Source organism: Chenopodium quinoa, unplaced genomic scaffold (assembly GCF_001683475.1).
Source record: "Chenopodium quinoa cultivar QQ74 unplaced genomic scaffold, ASM168347v1, whole genome shotgun sequence".
NCBI lineage: Eukaryota > Viridiplantae > Streptophyta > Magnoliopsida > Caryophyllales > Amaranthaceae > Chenopodium > Chenopodium quinoa.
The window spans coordinates 4,152,667-4,171,241 of NW_018744080.1; the positions used below are offsets into that span (position 1 = coordinate 4,152,667).

The following is an 18,575-nucleotide window of genomic DNA, read 5'->3' on the forward strand; positions in this document are numbered from 1 at the left end:
TAATTGATTATAGGTGTTATACTAATGAGCAAATGAGGTTATATTTGACCTTCACGTATGTGGTTAATTCAATAAAAAAATAAAATAAAAAAATTATAAAAATAAAATAAAAAATAAAAAAAATCGGGTTATACTCATTAATAAGTGGAGTACTTGAACAAATGAGGTTACTTAATTTCTAAAGAAATAAAGATAAATCTTATCATATAACTAATATATAAAGCTAAACTTTTAACCAGGCGACGAAATAGCGACACTTGGCGTTCAAACTTTTCGCCAAGTGTTGCGCCACGTAGGATAGAGTTATATAGAATTCAATTTGTAAGATAAAAAAGTTAATTTGGATAGAATTTTAGAATTAAATTATTAATTTAGAGTTTTATTTTCGATAAAGTACCAATATTTCATATGTACAAATTAAATTATAATTTTATTAAAAAATAAATAAATTATAACACTCATAAATTATCATATAAATTTATTTTTTGTATCATAGTATTTTTTTGGAGCAAAGGAATTAGCTCAAAATGCACCACATCCATTATTTATAATATATTCTAATCAATTAAAACAACATACTTTACAATCTAATGTAATTTTATTACTGTGTGTAGACCTGTCAATCGGGTCGGGTCACGAGTCATTTCGAATAGGGTCATTATTTCAGGTTACGGGTCAAGAAATGTTTTTCACCAATGTTATTATTATTAGTCATTACATGCCTACTATATAGTTTAAATCATCACAAAAAACACATCAATTCCTAACTAATTTTGTATCAATAGTATGTTTTAAAATTTGACATATAGATTAAAAATTTATCTTAAAATTCAATAAACAACCAGAGCATCGCACGGGCACAAAACTAGTAAACTAATATGGTCATACAAGACTAATCATCTAATTAAAAATGTATATCACCTATCAATAGTTTTAATGAGTAACCATTATTGAAGATAATCGATTACAATTCTATCATTATGATTCCTATCATTATGATTCCCCTCTACAATTCTATGGATTAATCATTACGACATTATGATATCATTTGTTTATTTCAGTTTTGTTTTTTTTTTTTTTTTTTTTTTTTTTGATGTGTATCATTTCAAAATGATTATGGACCCATACATTTGTAACTTAATTATATTATTAATTTAAATACGCTAATATAATTATCCTATTCATTTCATAAAGGCTTACAATTTTTTAATTGGTCACACATCCATTAATTTCTCATTTATATATAATAATATATAAATAAGATAACTAAAAAATATATATCCAGACCACCTTTAAATCATACTTGTATAACCTCTATCATCTTATTATATACAACCTTATCAAAATAACATACATAGTCATCAATTCACGTACCACATTATTATAAATAGCATGAAAATGTATTCATTTTTCATATCATCTCATTAAAACCTTTTACATTTTAAGAGAAAATAAAAATGAAAACTCTTTGTGTTTTTCTTATTATTGCTTCATGCATACTAGGATTTTCTAATGCAAGACCATTAGAAAACAATAACAATGATGTCAAACCACAAGATGCCTTTGGATTTTATGATAACCCGTTTGTACCCGGAGTGATAAAGGGTCTCCTTAAACCCGTTATCCCTTACGTTCCAAACCCGCCTAATGATCCATTTTTTCCTCCTGACCCGAAGAATGACCCACCACCAAGTTCATTTCCCGGGCTTCCTCAACCATTTGTCCCTGGACCCCCTGCCCCGAAACCTCCATCTACCTCCGCCAAGGGTGGCAATTCGCCATGAAACAGAAGATTTAGCACTTGGTCGTCTAGGAAGAAGTTTGCTATTATGATTTATTTTAGGTGATTAGCATATTATTACTAGGAAATATGTTAGAAGGAATAATATGTTTTGATTTTCTAGATTAGGTTATCATGGAGTTTTTATATACTACGTATTAGTATTCATATATTTAATGAATGTTAGTTTCTATCTATTTAGTTTTGGAGAAATAATAAGCAGTTGAATTTCCTATTATTATTTACTCTATAATCAATGATTTGTATTCAATTTTGCTATTTTATATGATTTGGTTCATTTCAGCTCCATTCATTCATTCAATAACTCTGCAACAGTTTGCCTATTTTTTTTTAAATTGCCAATGATAACAAAGCTGACACAGATTGCTATTTTAATAATTTTACTAATTCACGAGCCTTATCATAATAATTCCTGTAATAGATGCATGCATGAAAAATTAACAAAAGAATACAAAATGAATACGAAAAATTAACAAAAGAATAAATAAATGAATACAAAAAATTAACAAAAGAATACATAAATGAATATAATTTATTTGGTAAGTATGCTTTTTTTACTTCAGATGAAAATGAAAATTATGAATTAAGAAATATAATATCACCAAAAAAAAAAAAAAAAAAAAAAAATGTAGAATACTCCTTCATAACACACATTGATGTTAGTCATAACTTTTATCTTCAACATCTATGATATTACTCTACTTGATGATGTCTTCAACATCTCCTAATCTTCCAATGAAAATATTGATGTATGAAATCACACACTGACAAACAAAACATGCATGCTTAAAGAAATTTGTATTCGAGACTATTTTAACACATTTGCTCAGTATATACCCTACACAGAAGCACTGCTGACTTTGTCCTCAATTCCAGACTTTCAATGTTATGTTGTGGCTTGTCCAGCATAGTCTTGGATTCCAAGAAGTGTCACTTATGCTTCTGCCTAGCTCGTGTACATTCTGCCTCACACTGAGCTATCTGCACTTCTCTGCGGATAACTGCTTAACACACCCAACTGCCTTGGATTTGTTAATCGGACTTGGTTCCCAACTAGTGAAATTACTAATTGGCATCTGCAGTTGCATACACCTTTGATTATAGCTTGACTGATGTTAGCAACTTAGCCATACCGCACCAGGAATTGTGTGTGTGTTTTTCTCCTAAAGCTGATCATGTATCAGTAAATTTACAAAATTGCAAGTGTAGTGAAAAACTACAGCAGTACACAGAGAACAGCGTAAATTGAATCTAAAAGAAGTTAACAGCCCTAGGAAGAAGCTAAATTCTGTTTCTTTCAGCAACAAGTAAAACAAGAGTAATTCTTTGTTCTTGCTGCTCTAAAAGAAAAACACAAAAACCTATGACAACGCTGCTATGACTGAAAATTGCAGCCTAACAGGGATCCAACGTCGACAATCGGAGTCTATATGCTCAGTTTTTACCTGCAAAGGAAGAAAAAAAAAATCATAATTAAGCATCTAAAGCTGATAAAAATCATTAGAGAAATGCATCAGAAATCAAAATGAGATAGTAAGGGCCTTTTCTGATTTACTGATTTACTGAATTGAGCAAAACTGAACTGAATAGAGCTAAAATGAATTGTTTATGAAAGAAGGAAATTAGGAGCTGAACTAAACTGAGCTGAAATTAAGCCGAAGAGAACAGGCCCTAAGTGCAAAAGAGGGTGGGGAAGTTCCCAAATTTCTGAACAAGGGCAACAGCCCTATGACAGGTAATGCAAGAGTAAGGGATATATAAGAGGTAAAATGAGCAATTTGAGTCTCGCCAAAATTTGCTATTGGGTTAGGAATCCAATAAAATGGCACTTTGCTAACCAAAAATTTTCACAGCTATCAAGTCAATTTGAGATGCAATACAAGAGGCACATCTACTTTCTTATTGTACGTGCAACAACTGCACTTGCAATCTTACTAAGAAATCCATCAGAGATTAGGGAAAAAAAAAATGGTATACTCAGGAAGCAGAATTTTCTTAAGAGTAACAGAGGTCTCTGTGCTATTTGTTCAAAAAGGGAGACAAGGAAATTTCTCAGGCATTGAATCAGATGGAGTCAATGGCTTTTGTTACATACAAAAGGAGATACAATGAACATTCAGCTAGCTAAGACACAATCCTTCTAATCAATCATCAAAAACCAGCTTACAGCAATATGTTAGTGTTTGGCCAAGCTATTTCTGAGCGTGAAAAACTGAAATTTGGCCAAACAAGGGGTCTTACAAAAATAGAAACGCTCAATGAGAAAGTGGATCAGATTTAGTAGGCCAAATGACTCAAAAATAAATTCTAGAGGGTGTAGAAGGAGAAGCTTGGAGCTTCTAGGAACTTAAATACTCAATTAATGAATTTTTTTATCAGACCATCATCATACCCTTCAATTATTAGAAAATACCCACATGCCCCATCTAAAAGAAATATATAATAACACTCTCCTCCCCTTTTCTCTCAATGCTATAGCTGATACTCTCTTCTAAGTCTATGAGTCTTCCTGCTTTCCTAATTCCCTGTCCATTCAGCCCCACATCCTCCATCAATAAATTATCATTTAAAAAAAATAAAAAAAATAAAAAATAAAAAAAAAAAAAAAATAAAAAATTGGGGAAAAAATTATAAGATAAAGGAAACTTAATGAATAACTAGGTGTTTCTGGAGAACTACTGATTAGAAACATAATTCTAAGATACATAAAGTGGTATTCAGAAGCTTGGCCAAATAGACTGTAATAATAGTGCTCTCAAGCAAGTAGGTTGGCTCAAAAGGTTTAATTGACCAGGCTCCAACTATACCGCACACATTCTGAAGTTTCAATGCTTTAAGATACATGGATATCCAGGTTTCAAAGATTTCATGGACAATAGAGTAGCTGCTATGTCCTACAATGAAGTAGATACTAGTAACACCATACCATTGCAAATGGAACACTGCAACAATTTATATGGCAGTACAATCTAGGATTTTTTTTATTTGTTAAACTAGAATAAATTGGTATGAAATCTCATACACGAGGTATAAATTCTACATCCCATGATAGTTTAAAGTTGTTTGATTTGTAATAGTTGAAATGGTATCTACATTTCATTAATGAAATGGTTTGTGAATCTTAGGGGTATGGGATTCAGAGAGAGAAGGGGGGGGGGGGGGTAGGGGGGGTAGAGTTAAAACCTTGCTGGTATGTAGTTCCATTGGTAAAAAGCCTAACCAAACAATAAAATGATTGTGGGTAAATTTTCCCTCCTATCTTGCACTAAATTCTAAATGGTTACTAGATAAGTAGATAGTGCATCAATTTATTGAAATCAAACTTGTTGCTAATACTAAGAAAAACATTACCATACATGATGGGAGTAAAATTTCAGTCAAGTAGTTGGGATAAATGACGGAATAACTTTGAATAACGTGCTTCATAAGATATGAGGTGTGAACTGCACTTTACTCACTAGAAAAGCTTTGTATATTCTCATAAAGGGAAGTTCAATTCCTCTTGGTTATTCGAAAGTTGGTCTTGATAATGTGGCTGTACTAAAGATGAGTAGTTATGTATTTGATTGAAGGCATGAATGTAATAAAGTTTGTCTAGCCGTAGTAGAAGAAGCAAGATTGTGGCATCTTAGATTTTTCCTATTTGTGAAATAAGGTCATGTCTAAAGAGCACAATTTGTCCTACAACAACAAACAAACTATACTTCTTTTCACTTAGTAGCATCAAAACAAAAACTCATTTTAAACTGATTCATATGGATGTTTATGGTCCTGATCCTGTAAAGACTCCTATTGGTTGTAATTAATTTTGACAATATTGGATGATTTTAGTACATTCACTTAGGGTCTGTTCTCTTCAGATTATTTTCAGTTCAATTCAGTTCAGTTCATAATTTCCTTCTCACATAAAATATTCAGTTCAGTTCAGTTCTTAATTTCCTTCTCACATAAAATATTCAGCTAGTTCAATCAGAACAAACCCTTAGATACAATTGTTGAGAAATAGAAGTGAAGTTGTTGCAATTATGGTTGGAATTTTAAATAATGGTTCATACACAAATTTATCAAAGTCTAGTTTGTTAGGTCTAAAAAAGCTAGGACATTATGTGAAGGAGGTATGAAAATGTGATAGAAACACCTATCAAGGTCTATACACGAAGAAGGAAAGTCCACCAAGGTCAAGAGGGAACAGCAGCAGGGAATACTCCTCTACCTCAAGATAATTCTAATTGAGTAGAGGATAAATCTCAGTAAGAATGAAGAAAGGAAAGAAGACCAACTAGTTTCTCTGTGCTTGTTTATGTTTTTCTAGTTTAGTCTATTATCACATGTTAGGCTCTAAGGTCATTTTGACCATGTTAGTATATGTAGTAGTTCTTGCATTTTGGAAAGGCATCCAGAAATTTGAGAGTAAACACAAGAGAGAGTGGTGGCCTAAAGCTACTTAGAGAGTCATAACCTCAAGTTATGTTTATCCCTTGTATTTCCGATTGTGTCAATTGAATATCATCAAGCTTTCAGCCCTTCTTACTTCTTGTGAGAGTTAATTAGTGATAGCCGAACCACTCAGTCCATAACAGAAAAAGCTGTATTTGAAACACGTGATTTCATATCATTTAAGTTTTAGTGATACGCCTTAGCAAAATGGAGTTGTTAAGAGGAAGCATAAACATCTTTGCACGGGTTATGTATATAGACCCTAGAGTTGTAGGGGGCTTGGGTCTTGGGGTAATTGAAATTTATGAGCTAGCTTATCTTATTAATCAACAACCTTTAAGATCTTTTAAAGTTTTAATCATAATACGCATTTTGTCAAATTACACATATTCAATCCCAACCTTTCTTCAAAAAAAATTTGGTTGTTTTTGTTATGTCACGGCTTGATGAAAGAGCCAAAACTTTAGTTTTTCTAGGTTACTCAATTATTAATAACAAGATGAGATGACAATTTAAAATATATTTTATTTCATGAAAAGCATTTCCCACATCATCTTTACCCCACACACACACACACACAAAAACTCAAAGTTAATATATTCTTTAAGCTGTTATATACAAGTAAAAAAATAAGGCAAAGCTAACATGTGAATAGTGCAAAAATTCAAAGTGTCACCTTAAAATCGGCGGGAGTAATTTTTATGTTAAGATAAATATAAACCCCCCCCCCCCTCGATCCCCATTTCTAAATGCTAGCAACACTTGCATTTGCACACAAAATTAAAAACATGTAGTACATGGAAAGAGATAATTTAATATGCAAGTGGGGCTTATAGGATATTTTAATACTTTGTAAGGAAGAGAAACACACACAAAAAAAAAAAAAAAAAAAAAAAAAAAAAAAAAAAAAAACTCAATTACCAGAGTTCAAACAATGAAAAAAATTAGTGTTGTGGGTTAAAGCGAAAGAAACATTAAAACAAGTGATCCCATGTTAAGAAAGGGAATGTTGTAAGTAATTAGAAATGGTTAAAAGAGACAACAGTTGTATTTAGAGGCCAAAAGAGAAAGAGTTGCAAGTATTTAAGAATGGAAAAATAATGGCCAAGTCATATACTGCATAAAAAGGGAAAACTAAAGTCACTTGATCGTGACGCATTGCATCTAATGAGTTGTATCACCGATATTTTCTGTATTTCATTGATTTGTAATGTAGATCGGGTTTTAGAGCAAGGTAAGCCAAAAACCTATGGAAGTGGCTGAAATTTAACACTAGCACTCCAAAACCTAGTTATTCAAACAATTAATCAAAGTTTATCTGTGACACCAAGATAACATGACCTTCAATGTGATTGCGACTATTATCGCATGTTCAAACCATTGTTAAGGGAAAAATAACACCAAAAGAGGAATGGTTTACTTTATGTTCTTCCTCTTCTGAAGCTTCAACAAGAAATTAGCTCAATTAATGGAAATATGAACAAGGTATGTTTCTTCTGATTTACATTCTAAAATAGTACTTCCTTCGTTTTTTTATTAGATGCATCACTTTATAAAAGGAAGTTTCAATTTAAATGTATCACTTTTTCCCTTTTAGTTAATAATTATCTCTCTCTCGCCTTTTACATGGGCTCTCTTTATTTTCTCTCTCTCTCACTACTCCAAAAATTGGACAAGAGTCCACAATTATAAAAATAATGCAATAAAAAAAAAGGTATTAAGTACTTCCAATGTTCTTTTTAACTTTATCTAGTATGATTTTTGTACTATTTAGTAGTCACACACTCATCTTTGACCATTTTGAGTGATTTACTGGAAAAAGGGGGGGGGGGGGGGGAGGAACATGGGATCTTGTTTTAAAACGTATCAAAAAAATCCTATCATATTAGCTTTTTATTAAAACTTTTACTTAATAAGAGTTAAAGATATTGATGGTCATGTAAGAGGAAGCATGTAACAGTAGTTTATTTATTTATTTATTATTTTTAGGCCACGTAATAAGAGTTAAGTAAAACATATTTTTATAGACCTAATGGTGCACCAATACAAAAAGCGGAAAAGTTGGATCATAGCCAGATTAAACGAAATAGAGGGAGACCAAAAATGACTTGGTTGGAAAAAGTTAGGAAGGATATGAAACATATGATTTTGAATGAAAATGAGGTATTTGATTGTAAGGGATGGAGGAGGAACTGAGGAAGATTATTGTGGATGACCATATTGAATAATCATATTTGATTCATGCAACCAACCCCACTTATGGAATTAAAGCTTTCATTGATTGATTGATATAATAGTACTTTATAAGAGAAATAAAAAGTGCAACAAAACTAAACTCTTACCATTTGGTTACAAACAAATAAAATACTATATTTTCTTTTATATGCAACACTTTTCATTACACGTTTTAGTGCGTTATTTAAATCATTAATATATATTTTATTAGTAATATGTAAAAAATATAAATACTTAATATTACTCTCTCCGTTTCAAAATGATCTTCTCACTAAAAATCTTTTGTGTGAATTAAGGTAAAGGAAAAATCTAGAAATAAAGTACATTTGGACCATTCACATACAATAAGACCATCCTTATTTTGGAATAAACTACTCCCTCCGTTCCCTAATGTATTTTACGTTTGGAATTATGCGCGGTTATTAAGAAATTGTGTAAAGTTAAGGTATATTGGAATATTTCAATTATTAAAAGTACAATTTTATTGAAAAATACAATGTTGAGCATGTGGGGTAAATAAATTAGAGGAGAGGAGAGAGAAAGTAATAATAAGTGTTGAAAAACTATTAAAATAGTACAAAAAGTACAATAGCACATGAAAAAGTAAGGACTTTTGAGAAAAAAAATTATAAAATAAGGGTAATTTTGTCCAAAATTTATGACTACAATAGGAAAGATACTAAATGTAAAGAATAAAAAGGAACACCCAAAATGGAAACGTAAAAAACATTTAGGAACGGAGGGAGTACCTTGTAAAACTTATTATTTTGGAATATAACACATTGGTTTGAATTGGGACCATTAAAATGAGGGTAATATGGGAAATTAATGAGGATAAGTGAATAACCAAAATAAAGAGTGGAAAGATCATCTTAAAACACACAATGGAAATTTGAGAAGATCATTTTGAACGGTGGGAGTAACAAAGTATAAAACTAATCGAATTTAACAAGATCCCACATGATTATATTTTTTCCTTGACTAATCACCAAAACTAGTCAAAGTGGAGTATTTGAATAGTGTAAAAGTCAAAGTTTTGCATTTTAAAAAAAAACAAAAGAAGTACTAAAATAGGCCAAATTGTCTTAATTTACCTATATCTTTCTTCAAATAAAATCATAATGTTACTATTTGCTTGTCCAATTCTCAAATTTCAATATCATTTTTTATTAACCAAATTAGCAAGAAGATTGATTGAAGATACCAAATTGGCTATAAAATCATAATGTCTTTTTTTTTTTTTTTTTTTTTATAAACTATATAGGCTAATTGGATGTTTCCTTATTTTGTACTCCAAACAACTTTGACCTACCTCATATACATATATTGTATTAACATACTTAACGTCCATAAAGAAAAGAGTAAAAAAAAAACTCCATTTGTCCCATTTTTCTTCCATTAATGGTAGCCCCAAATTACTATATTGAACTCTATTCCCTTATTAACATTAACACAACCACTAAAATAACTCCTTTTGTCCTTTTATTATAAGCCTATTTAGGTTTGTTCACTGAAATTAAGAAAATTGCATGTTGCTTAAAACTAATTATTGAGAGTACATATGTGCATGTCGGATTAGAAAGAGAATAAAAAAAAATTAAAAAAAATGGTTGGGAATTATTAAAGAGGGGAAAAAGAAAGTGTTGGAAATTGAAGCAAAAGTCATCATTCATTAAAAAAAAAAAAAAAAAAAACTCATCAAAAAGTGGGGAATATTATCATGAAGTATAACCTTTAGATAGAAGTAGACTCTTAATTTAGATTACACCACAATTGAGTAATAAACATAATACTGAATAGAAGTAGACTCTTAATAAACTCATCGAACGAAGGGAGTAATAAACATAATTAATACAAGTTTTCATAATTACTTTCTTGAAACATGTTATAATATTGAATAACCACTTTAGGTTCATGAAGTTGATCCCACTTATGAGATTAGGGCTTTGGTTGATTGATTAAAACATGTTATAACAACTATGATTTAAAAAGTTGTCTTATTAAACTTATTAATTTGATATTATAATTAAAACGAGGGTACATAGAGGTTCCATAGAGATTGTTTGCTTCGACACGACCATTTAGTAAGTATGGAGTACATACCAAATTCGGAGGACAATCCAATGTCGCAATCATAAAGAAATAAGCCTTAAGCATCATGATAGACATATACTGTGTACAACTAACTAGACAAGGACACAAACCAAACATGAAAAAAACTGGATAACGTCAAGTAGGGTAGTTTAAATAACGGTACCCAATCGGCCTCAGTTGTAAGTAAACCAACCCATGACTCGACTCGGTAAAACAAGGTACCCGTTTCTAGCCTTATTGAGTTGGGTCATAAGGTACTCGATTTAATTTGATTTTCTTAAAATTTATTTTTTAGCAAAAATCCTATCATCTTAATTGTGGACAAATAAATCTATTTTAATAAAGAGCTCTCCCAACCATGCTGTAATATGTTCACCATAACAAAGGTTGCAAAGTTGCATCCATCTTTAGTTCTTCATAAAGACATTTACCATTGATGAAATGAAAGCTGTTTTCAAGGGGGCTATGATGAAGGTGAGACGACATTAGGGGTGAGCAAAAATTCCGGGTTGAAATGGAAGTTGTTTTCAAGGGGGCTATGATGGAGGTGAAACGGCATTAGGGGTGAGCAAAAATTCCGAAACCCGAAATTGGGATCGCCGAACTGGAACCGGTTAGGAACTGCAGGTGCGGGTGATTCCAATTAGGTAATAAGTTAAGGACCTGTTTACAACCACTTCCAATTCCAATTCCAATTCTCAACTTTTCAAAACCGAAACCGGTTGGGTACCCGGTTACCCAATATATGCGAAACTAAATAAATTTTAAATAATAAAATTATGTTGAATGTATCTAGTTAGTAAATTAAAAAAAGTATTATTAATACATAATATAAATACGAATAGCTTAATACATATATATATATATATATATATATATATATATATATATATATATATATATATATATATATATATATATAATTTACATACATAAGTAGGTACTCGGAACCGGTACCTGGTGATTCTAATCCCAATTTCTAAATTTTAGGACTCGGTTGAACCAATTTCAATTTTGGTTCCGAATTCGAGGACCCAGTCCTAACCAATTTCGGATTCGATTCATAGAATTTTGACTGAGTACCCGATAAGGTATGGTGAAGAAATCAATGTGGGCGAGGAGAGAGAGAAAGATGGTGGTGGTAGTATTGCAGCGGTGGGAAGGTGGTGTGGCAGTCAAGGGAAGAGATTGGGGCGGTAAAGGTGATACTGGTTGTGGGTGAGGTATGGTTGTGATTTTCTCATGCTCTATTAGTGTTATGACGGTTATTATAAAACACTATAAAAACCTAGCTAAGGCCCAAAGAAACTAATAACTAAGCTGGCAATATTATTATTTTGTGGTTTTCGAGTACCCAACCTATGAAATTTTGGAAATGGAAAATACCCGATTAAAATAAACCAAGTCATCAGGTTGTTTTGAACACCCCTAGTGTCAAGGGTTAAACTAGTCAAAGACAACATGACATGACACTACACATTTAATTGTACAATACCACGAGAGTAATAAATAACCAATATGTTATTGAATTGATGACTTTTCTTTTGAACAAGGCAAAAAAAATTTTAATATAGCATAATAACACGACATGAACTAAACATGAAAAAGGTGGGTTTGGGCCAAGGATTACTACATTTGAATCAAGATTTGTTCTTTGATTTTTTTTTTTTAATTTCAAGCACGAGCACAAGAACAAAACAACGTATTGACCATCTCTCACTAAAACAGTAATGCTATAATAATTTTTTTTCCATATTTAAATTCAATTGTTCATCTTTCACACCCGTAATTTATCATAACACTTTATCTTTATATAATTATATATTGTCTTCAATTTTTATGTGATAGATTTTCTTATCTTTCTTTGTTTTTCCATTTCATTTCATTATTTTTTTTTTTTTGGGAAAAACTTTATTTCTTATTAATTTATTCTATTTGTTCGAGAGGATTAGGTCTCATGTCTTAAAATTTCAGACTTTCTGAGTCGACACTTGGATACGAGTCCTATACCCGAACCCTAGTAACATAGCACTAGTAATCATCTTATATATAAAAGATCAACTTAATAAGCATTAATTTCAAATTGTAAGAATACTTACAGTGTCGAGGCAAGTTGAAGGAGCTCATCAATACATCCGACCACTGCACTCCATTGAGCCACAATAGCAACTCTTTTTCTTAATATTTCCCTTGGAGTCCAAAACCTGATCTATAATATAATTGTAATGATAAGCAAGCTCTTGTAGAGGAGGAATGTTTTCTGCTGCAAACAACATTATGTGGGGAATTCTCTTGTCCTCGTGGTCGTAAAGGACATTCTGTGCATATAGGTTAGGAGTACAACTATGATTGATAAACCTCCCAACGTTCCCATAACTCACCGCATCAATGGTAAAACCGACATTTTCTATCACATCAACACTAATTGATGGCTTATCAGGCAAGAGATCTGAAAGTCCTTCCCAAAGAGTAGAATCATTATAATTTTGCCCAATATCAAATAGATATTCATCATTGCTAGTTCTTTGGTCAGCTTCCTTGTCATCCAGCAATTCCCCTATATATTCACATATGAAGCTACCTGACGGAATTGCAGATAGACATCTTACACCCCACCCCCTAGAGTTGGTCTTGAAGATCTCAAGAGGAAGTTTGATACCATGTTGGCTGACTCTATTGTGACAAGATGGAGGGCACTTGCACAACGGCCCACATTCATATACAAGGGACTTGGCTTGAACAATAGCTCCACTGTAATTGTATGGTATGTCCCCTCCATTCTTAAAGGCACAAGCACAATGCTCAGAATCTGAACATCCATTCTTACAATCACAGCCCTTAGGGGGTATAGGCCGGCACCAATCAGGGTACATCATGCTTGTAATATATGTAAATGGTGGCGGTTTCTCATCATCAATGGTATTGACTGCACCTATTGGGACATCCTCTTTTCCATCAGAAATATCAGCTATACAACGACCCTCACGTTCTTTAAATTTCTTGGACTGTTTCATTTCCTTCCAAGCAAGCTCTGGCTGACCTGGAACCCTTCTCAGCTCGAATTTGAAGACCAACTTTCCATGGGACCCAAGATCGTGCCAGTATTTTTCAACAGTGTATAGTCCATCATAAGTGTACGTTGCAATTGTTTTTGATCTTCCATTATTGGGTCTTCCATCAGAACTCTCCACAGCCTTTGTCTCTTTAAAACCACGAATAACCCTAACCAGAGTCTTTTTATCTATGCAATTCTTCAGCCCTAAATTTCCTCGTTCAAGTTTCTGATCTTCAGGCTGCTTATCTCCACCAGTAGCGTTTCCTCCCTGACCAGTATAAATCAGTACATGGGGATTATCCACATCATTAGCATAACCTCCAGAAGCCACAATACTGATCGCAATCGGTTGTTTATTGACCTTGATTATATCTATACCACCTTGCAGGGGTGTATGAAGCCCAATTATAGCGAGTTCTATGCGATAGTTAAATATATCACCTACTTCTACTCCAGGAACAGGCCCTATTCCTTTCACTGTGTTAAGATATCTTCCAGCCTCCTTGAGCGTCTTTGCAGCACGTATATCAGCCCTCTTACTGGCGTTATCTTGATCTTTCGATTTGGTTTCTTCTGCTTGCAAATACCTTCTATGAACAATCTGGAATAAGCGCAATGTATCACGTACCTTAGCACGCATACCTCTCTCACTTGAAGAGCTAGAAACACGAGGGGTGAGATAGACATCTACATCATCTCTTGGAAGCAGCTGATAATCGTCAAGTTCATCATTCTCAGAAGAGTCGCTATCATTTATGACATCCAGTGGCCTAGAAATCTCATCTATGCCCTCCTCGTGATAAGGTATCACCATCATACCTCTTCCTGCCAAGACCTTGCTATCCAATTTGTTTTCATTGGGTGATCCCTTGCGTGTACCCTGGCTAGAAAAGTCACACTTCCCTTTTTTTCTCTTAGCCACAGTTGGTGTTGATTTAACTGCTCCTTTCCCCACCCTCCATGGGCAGTGGTCTGCAGCCATAAGACCTTGTACGATAACCAGCTCTGACCCACTTCCTGCGCCTACAATTTTACAGGGAGCACCAATTGATTTTTTCTTCTTGTTTTTATCCTTAACATAAACCATTATCTCTTTGTCTAGTCCATCAGGTAAATTTCTTGTATCTCCCTCACATTTTCCATAAAATTCTGATAGTTCAATCTCTTTTTCAATTTTCTCACCATTTTTATCTTCAGAAATTTCCTCTTGTCCCCTTGTGTCATAAGATTTTCTGAACAAAGGAGTTCTATCAGAATCACAATTAAGTACAAGTGTATCCCCACCTTTTACAGTAGCAAGACCTTGTTCCTTGTCCTTGACAACATTGTCAGCTTCATGCTCTACTCCAACTAGATTTGCATTATATAGTACAATAGCTTTCTCCATTTTGGAATCTGGCTCCCTTTGATCAATATGTTGGTCTTTAGTATCACATAGCTTTGGCACAATATGCCCACAGCCAACAGGGAAATCACGAACAGCAGAAACTTTTCTTCGAGGAGGATATTTAGGTTCTTTCCAAACAAGATTTGGAGGGACAGGATAATGTGGTAGTGAACAATGTTGTACACTAGCTCCCTTATCCAAAGCTATGTCATCAACAGCAAGATCAAGATTGCCAGTATCCTTTCTTGCACTGGGCGACTCTACAATTGGTTCAATTAACTCATTTAACGTATCACGAATTTCATTTTCTGACTTAGAATCCTCATCAATGTTTGACAAGACTTCAAATGATTTAGGATTGTCCTCTGGCAGCTTCAAATTCTCTTCATTTTCCTGTTCTACCTCATCGCATTTATTCAATTTAGGTTTCTTTTGCTCATTCCCATTTGAGCATGATGGAGCATCATGACTTTGTGACTCAACTTTTTCTTCCGGAAGTAATTTTTCCATCACTGCACAAACATCGCTACCCTTTTCCCTACTAAAATCTACATTTATTAAAGCACCACACTCTTTTTTCCCAATACTTCCCACTTCCTTCAATTGTGGGCTAATTCCTGCAGCATTTGGCCCACATCCACCAGGAAAATCACGGATTGCAGAGACTTTCCGCCGTGTATATCTTGGTGGGGAGACTAGCAAAGAACAATCCCCGTTTTCCAATGCCCTCTTATCAGCAACTATTGAACCCATTTCCCTATGATTGCTCTCTAACACCCGGACGGAAGGTTGGTTCGAGAGAACCGCTACGGTCTGCTTGAGGCCCCCTAGTATAAACCTATAGCAAGAATGGATTCTAATTAATACTACATCAATTCACTTTTGTCCCAATCAAAATTCTAAAAAAAAAAAACCCAAATAATTCAACCAAAAATGTAAAACTGGGCGCAGGCATCTAGTAAATCCTAAATTAATTAACCAATTAATCACTTGCCCTAATCAAAATTCAGGCAATTTCTTACGAAAAAGCTGAATTTCAAAATCGTTACGCTTAATCCATCTAACATTCAGCGAGGCAACTCAAAACCCTTAATTGGCAGTTACTTTTCTAAATCCACAACAACAATCAAAGAAAATTAAAACTGTTATACAACAAAATTCATCAAATCATCAATGTCATCCAAATCAACCCACAATATTTTCACTAATCAAACCAATATCTCCGAAAGAAATCCATATTCAAGAAAATGAAGAATTCCAGAAAATAATAAATTGAGACATTAATAAATTGAAGATTATCAAGAAACTAACCTTGAGAAATGCGGAAAGAAAAGACGATTGAAGAGAGAGAAAAGCGTCAGCCGCCGGCGACGGCGAGCATGGAGGAGAGATGATGCTTACGACAAGTCGACAACCACACTGTACTTAAATAACCACCTTTGTCCTTTGTTTTATGCTAAATTGCTTTCAAATGGTGCTTAGAAAATACATTTCCATAGGGGAGTACATTGTACATATATACTCGATGTAGACGAGCAAATGTATTTTCAAGGGCATTTTGGTAAATTTGCGCTCTGGTGGACTTTTCCATGAGGGAAAATGTTTACCATTTTTAGGTAAAATAAACCCAAAATTCAAGTTTATCACAGTGTAGTTGATGAAAAATGGATAAAATTGTTACTTTATATTCGAAAATATAGCTTACAACAAATGAGAAGTGGAGAGTCAAGATTTTGAAACCCTAATTTATGATGATGATAACTAGTAGTAATTGAATCCCTCAAAAAAAAAAAAAAAAAAACTAGTAGTAATTGAAATCAAGAGTGTGGAAATTCACAACCATAAAATAAAATAAAATAAAAATATCAATTATTATTGTACATCTGTTGTAAAATTGTCCTAAAATGATCGGCAATTACCTTTAAAATGAATAAAAGTTATCCTAATGTGTTTAAAATTTTCCAAATACACATAAAAGTTATCTATGGTTAGCATAATAACATTCTTTAATTGAGAAAAAATCAAATCTTAGTAAATAAAAGTAATTATATTACCCTTATATAAATTATCTCGTTCTCAATTTACATTAGAATCACATTAGATTTAAGCCTATAAGGTTACTCAATAATAAAGGCAAAAGTTACCCGAATTGGCTAAAACCTACCATATTATTGTTCAATTTACATTAATATTATTGTAAATAAGGTGTACACAAAAGCTTTTTTTTTTTTTTGGTGGAAATTAGTTAGAGAAGATTTATATTGCAACTTTAGATGATAATTTTCTTTTTACCACTAATTTAGGAGAGGGGAGCAATTTGTCAATACTAGGTAGATAATCTTTTAAAAATAAGTGCATATCTCTCAATAAGATAGCAACAAAAAGAATAAAGAAATAAATAGAAATAAATAATCTCACATTTGTGTGGTCTGATAATAACAATCTGGTCTTTTGATTATTACGAGGCAATCCCACCTCTGTATGTCATGTTCTTTTAACAGACCATTTTACCTGCAACTTGTTAAATAGGTTAATTTTTTTTTTAGTCACGTGTCACTCAATAATTGGTCTAAATAAATAAATAAAAATATAAACAGGTTAAAAAAAGAAAATAAAAAGCCATCAACCACCCTACCCATTGTAAAACCCTAACCTTTACCCTAGCCCCAGCGAAAACCGGTCGGCCGCCACCCTAAACCCCCGAAAATAGTCGGTCGGAACCCCTCAATACCAGAAGCGGCCACCCCCGAAATTACCCCTCTAACACAAAGCCCATCCCCGAAACCACCACAACCACCACCCTTCAAACCACCACAATCGCTGAAAAACCCCCTCTAACCGCCGAAAACCCCCAAAACCTCCATCCCATCACCAAAAAACTCCTCCCAACCTCCCTAATAACCACCCCAAAAATCCCCATCTCAGTCCTGATAACCCCCCTTAAACAACCTAAAAACCGCCAAACCCCATGACACTCCATCGTTTCCCTGGTAGGTGGCTACCAACCGGGCATTTTCAGAGGATAAGGAGGGCAGTCGGCCGGTTTTGGTGGTGGCTGGGGCAAGGGCTAAGCTAGGGTTTCATAGTGTTGGGTTGGTGGTGCAACATCCAGACTAAGCCATTTAATCACCACGAAAACGGTGGAATGTCTTTAAATATTAACAGTTGCACAATTTCAAAAGTAGTAATCTGGTACAACATCTGGACTACTCACTAGTATAAAATATAAAAAAAGGTCTAAGATCAATTTAAATTACATATGAATATATAATTACCCTCGCTTTCAAACATAAAAAAAAAAGGAATATATAATTACCCTCCATAATTTCATGATGAATAAAACTAGTTTAACCCATACTTCCCCGAGTCCTCTATAAATTTTTTTTTTTTTTTGAAGAACTCTATAAAATTAATTGAGAACATTAATTTAATCTCTTTGTCTAATCTTTGTCGATCTCCATATGAAAAATGAAAACTACCAATACTCCAATGGTATCTGCGATTTGATTACTTGTATTTATAAATTGGACTAAACCATCTAACCGCCAGCTAGTAGCATTGATTAG

The 18,575-nt window shown here is 33.2% G+C and overlaps 1 protein-coding gene across 1 annotated transcript; it reads right to left on the reverse strand.

Moving 5' to 3' along the window:
• Positions 1-1,419: 1,419 nt before the first annotated feature.
• Positions 1,420-16,804, reverse strand: LOC110691566 (histone-lysine N-methyltransferase, H3 lysine-9 specific SUVH6-like). The gene is made up of 3 exons (XM_021868505.1): positions 16,321-16,804; positions 12,667-15,847; positions 1,420-3,246 (listed from the first exon to the last, which is right to left on the reverse strand). The coding sequence occupies exon 2, from the start codon at positions 15,760-15,762 to the stop codon at positions 12,694-12,696; it is 3,069 nt and encodes a 1,022-aa protein (XP_021724197.1). The 5' UTR covers positions 15,763-15,847; positions 16,321-16,804; the 3' UTR covers positions 1,420-3,246; positions 12,667-12,693.
• Between the last annotated feature and the right edge of the window lie 1,771 nt (positions 16,805-18,575).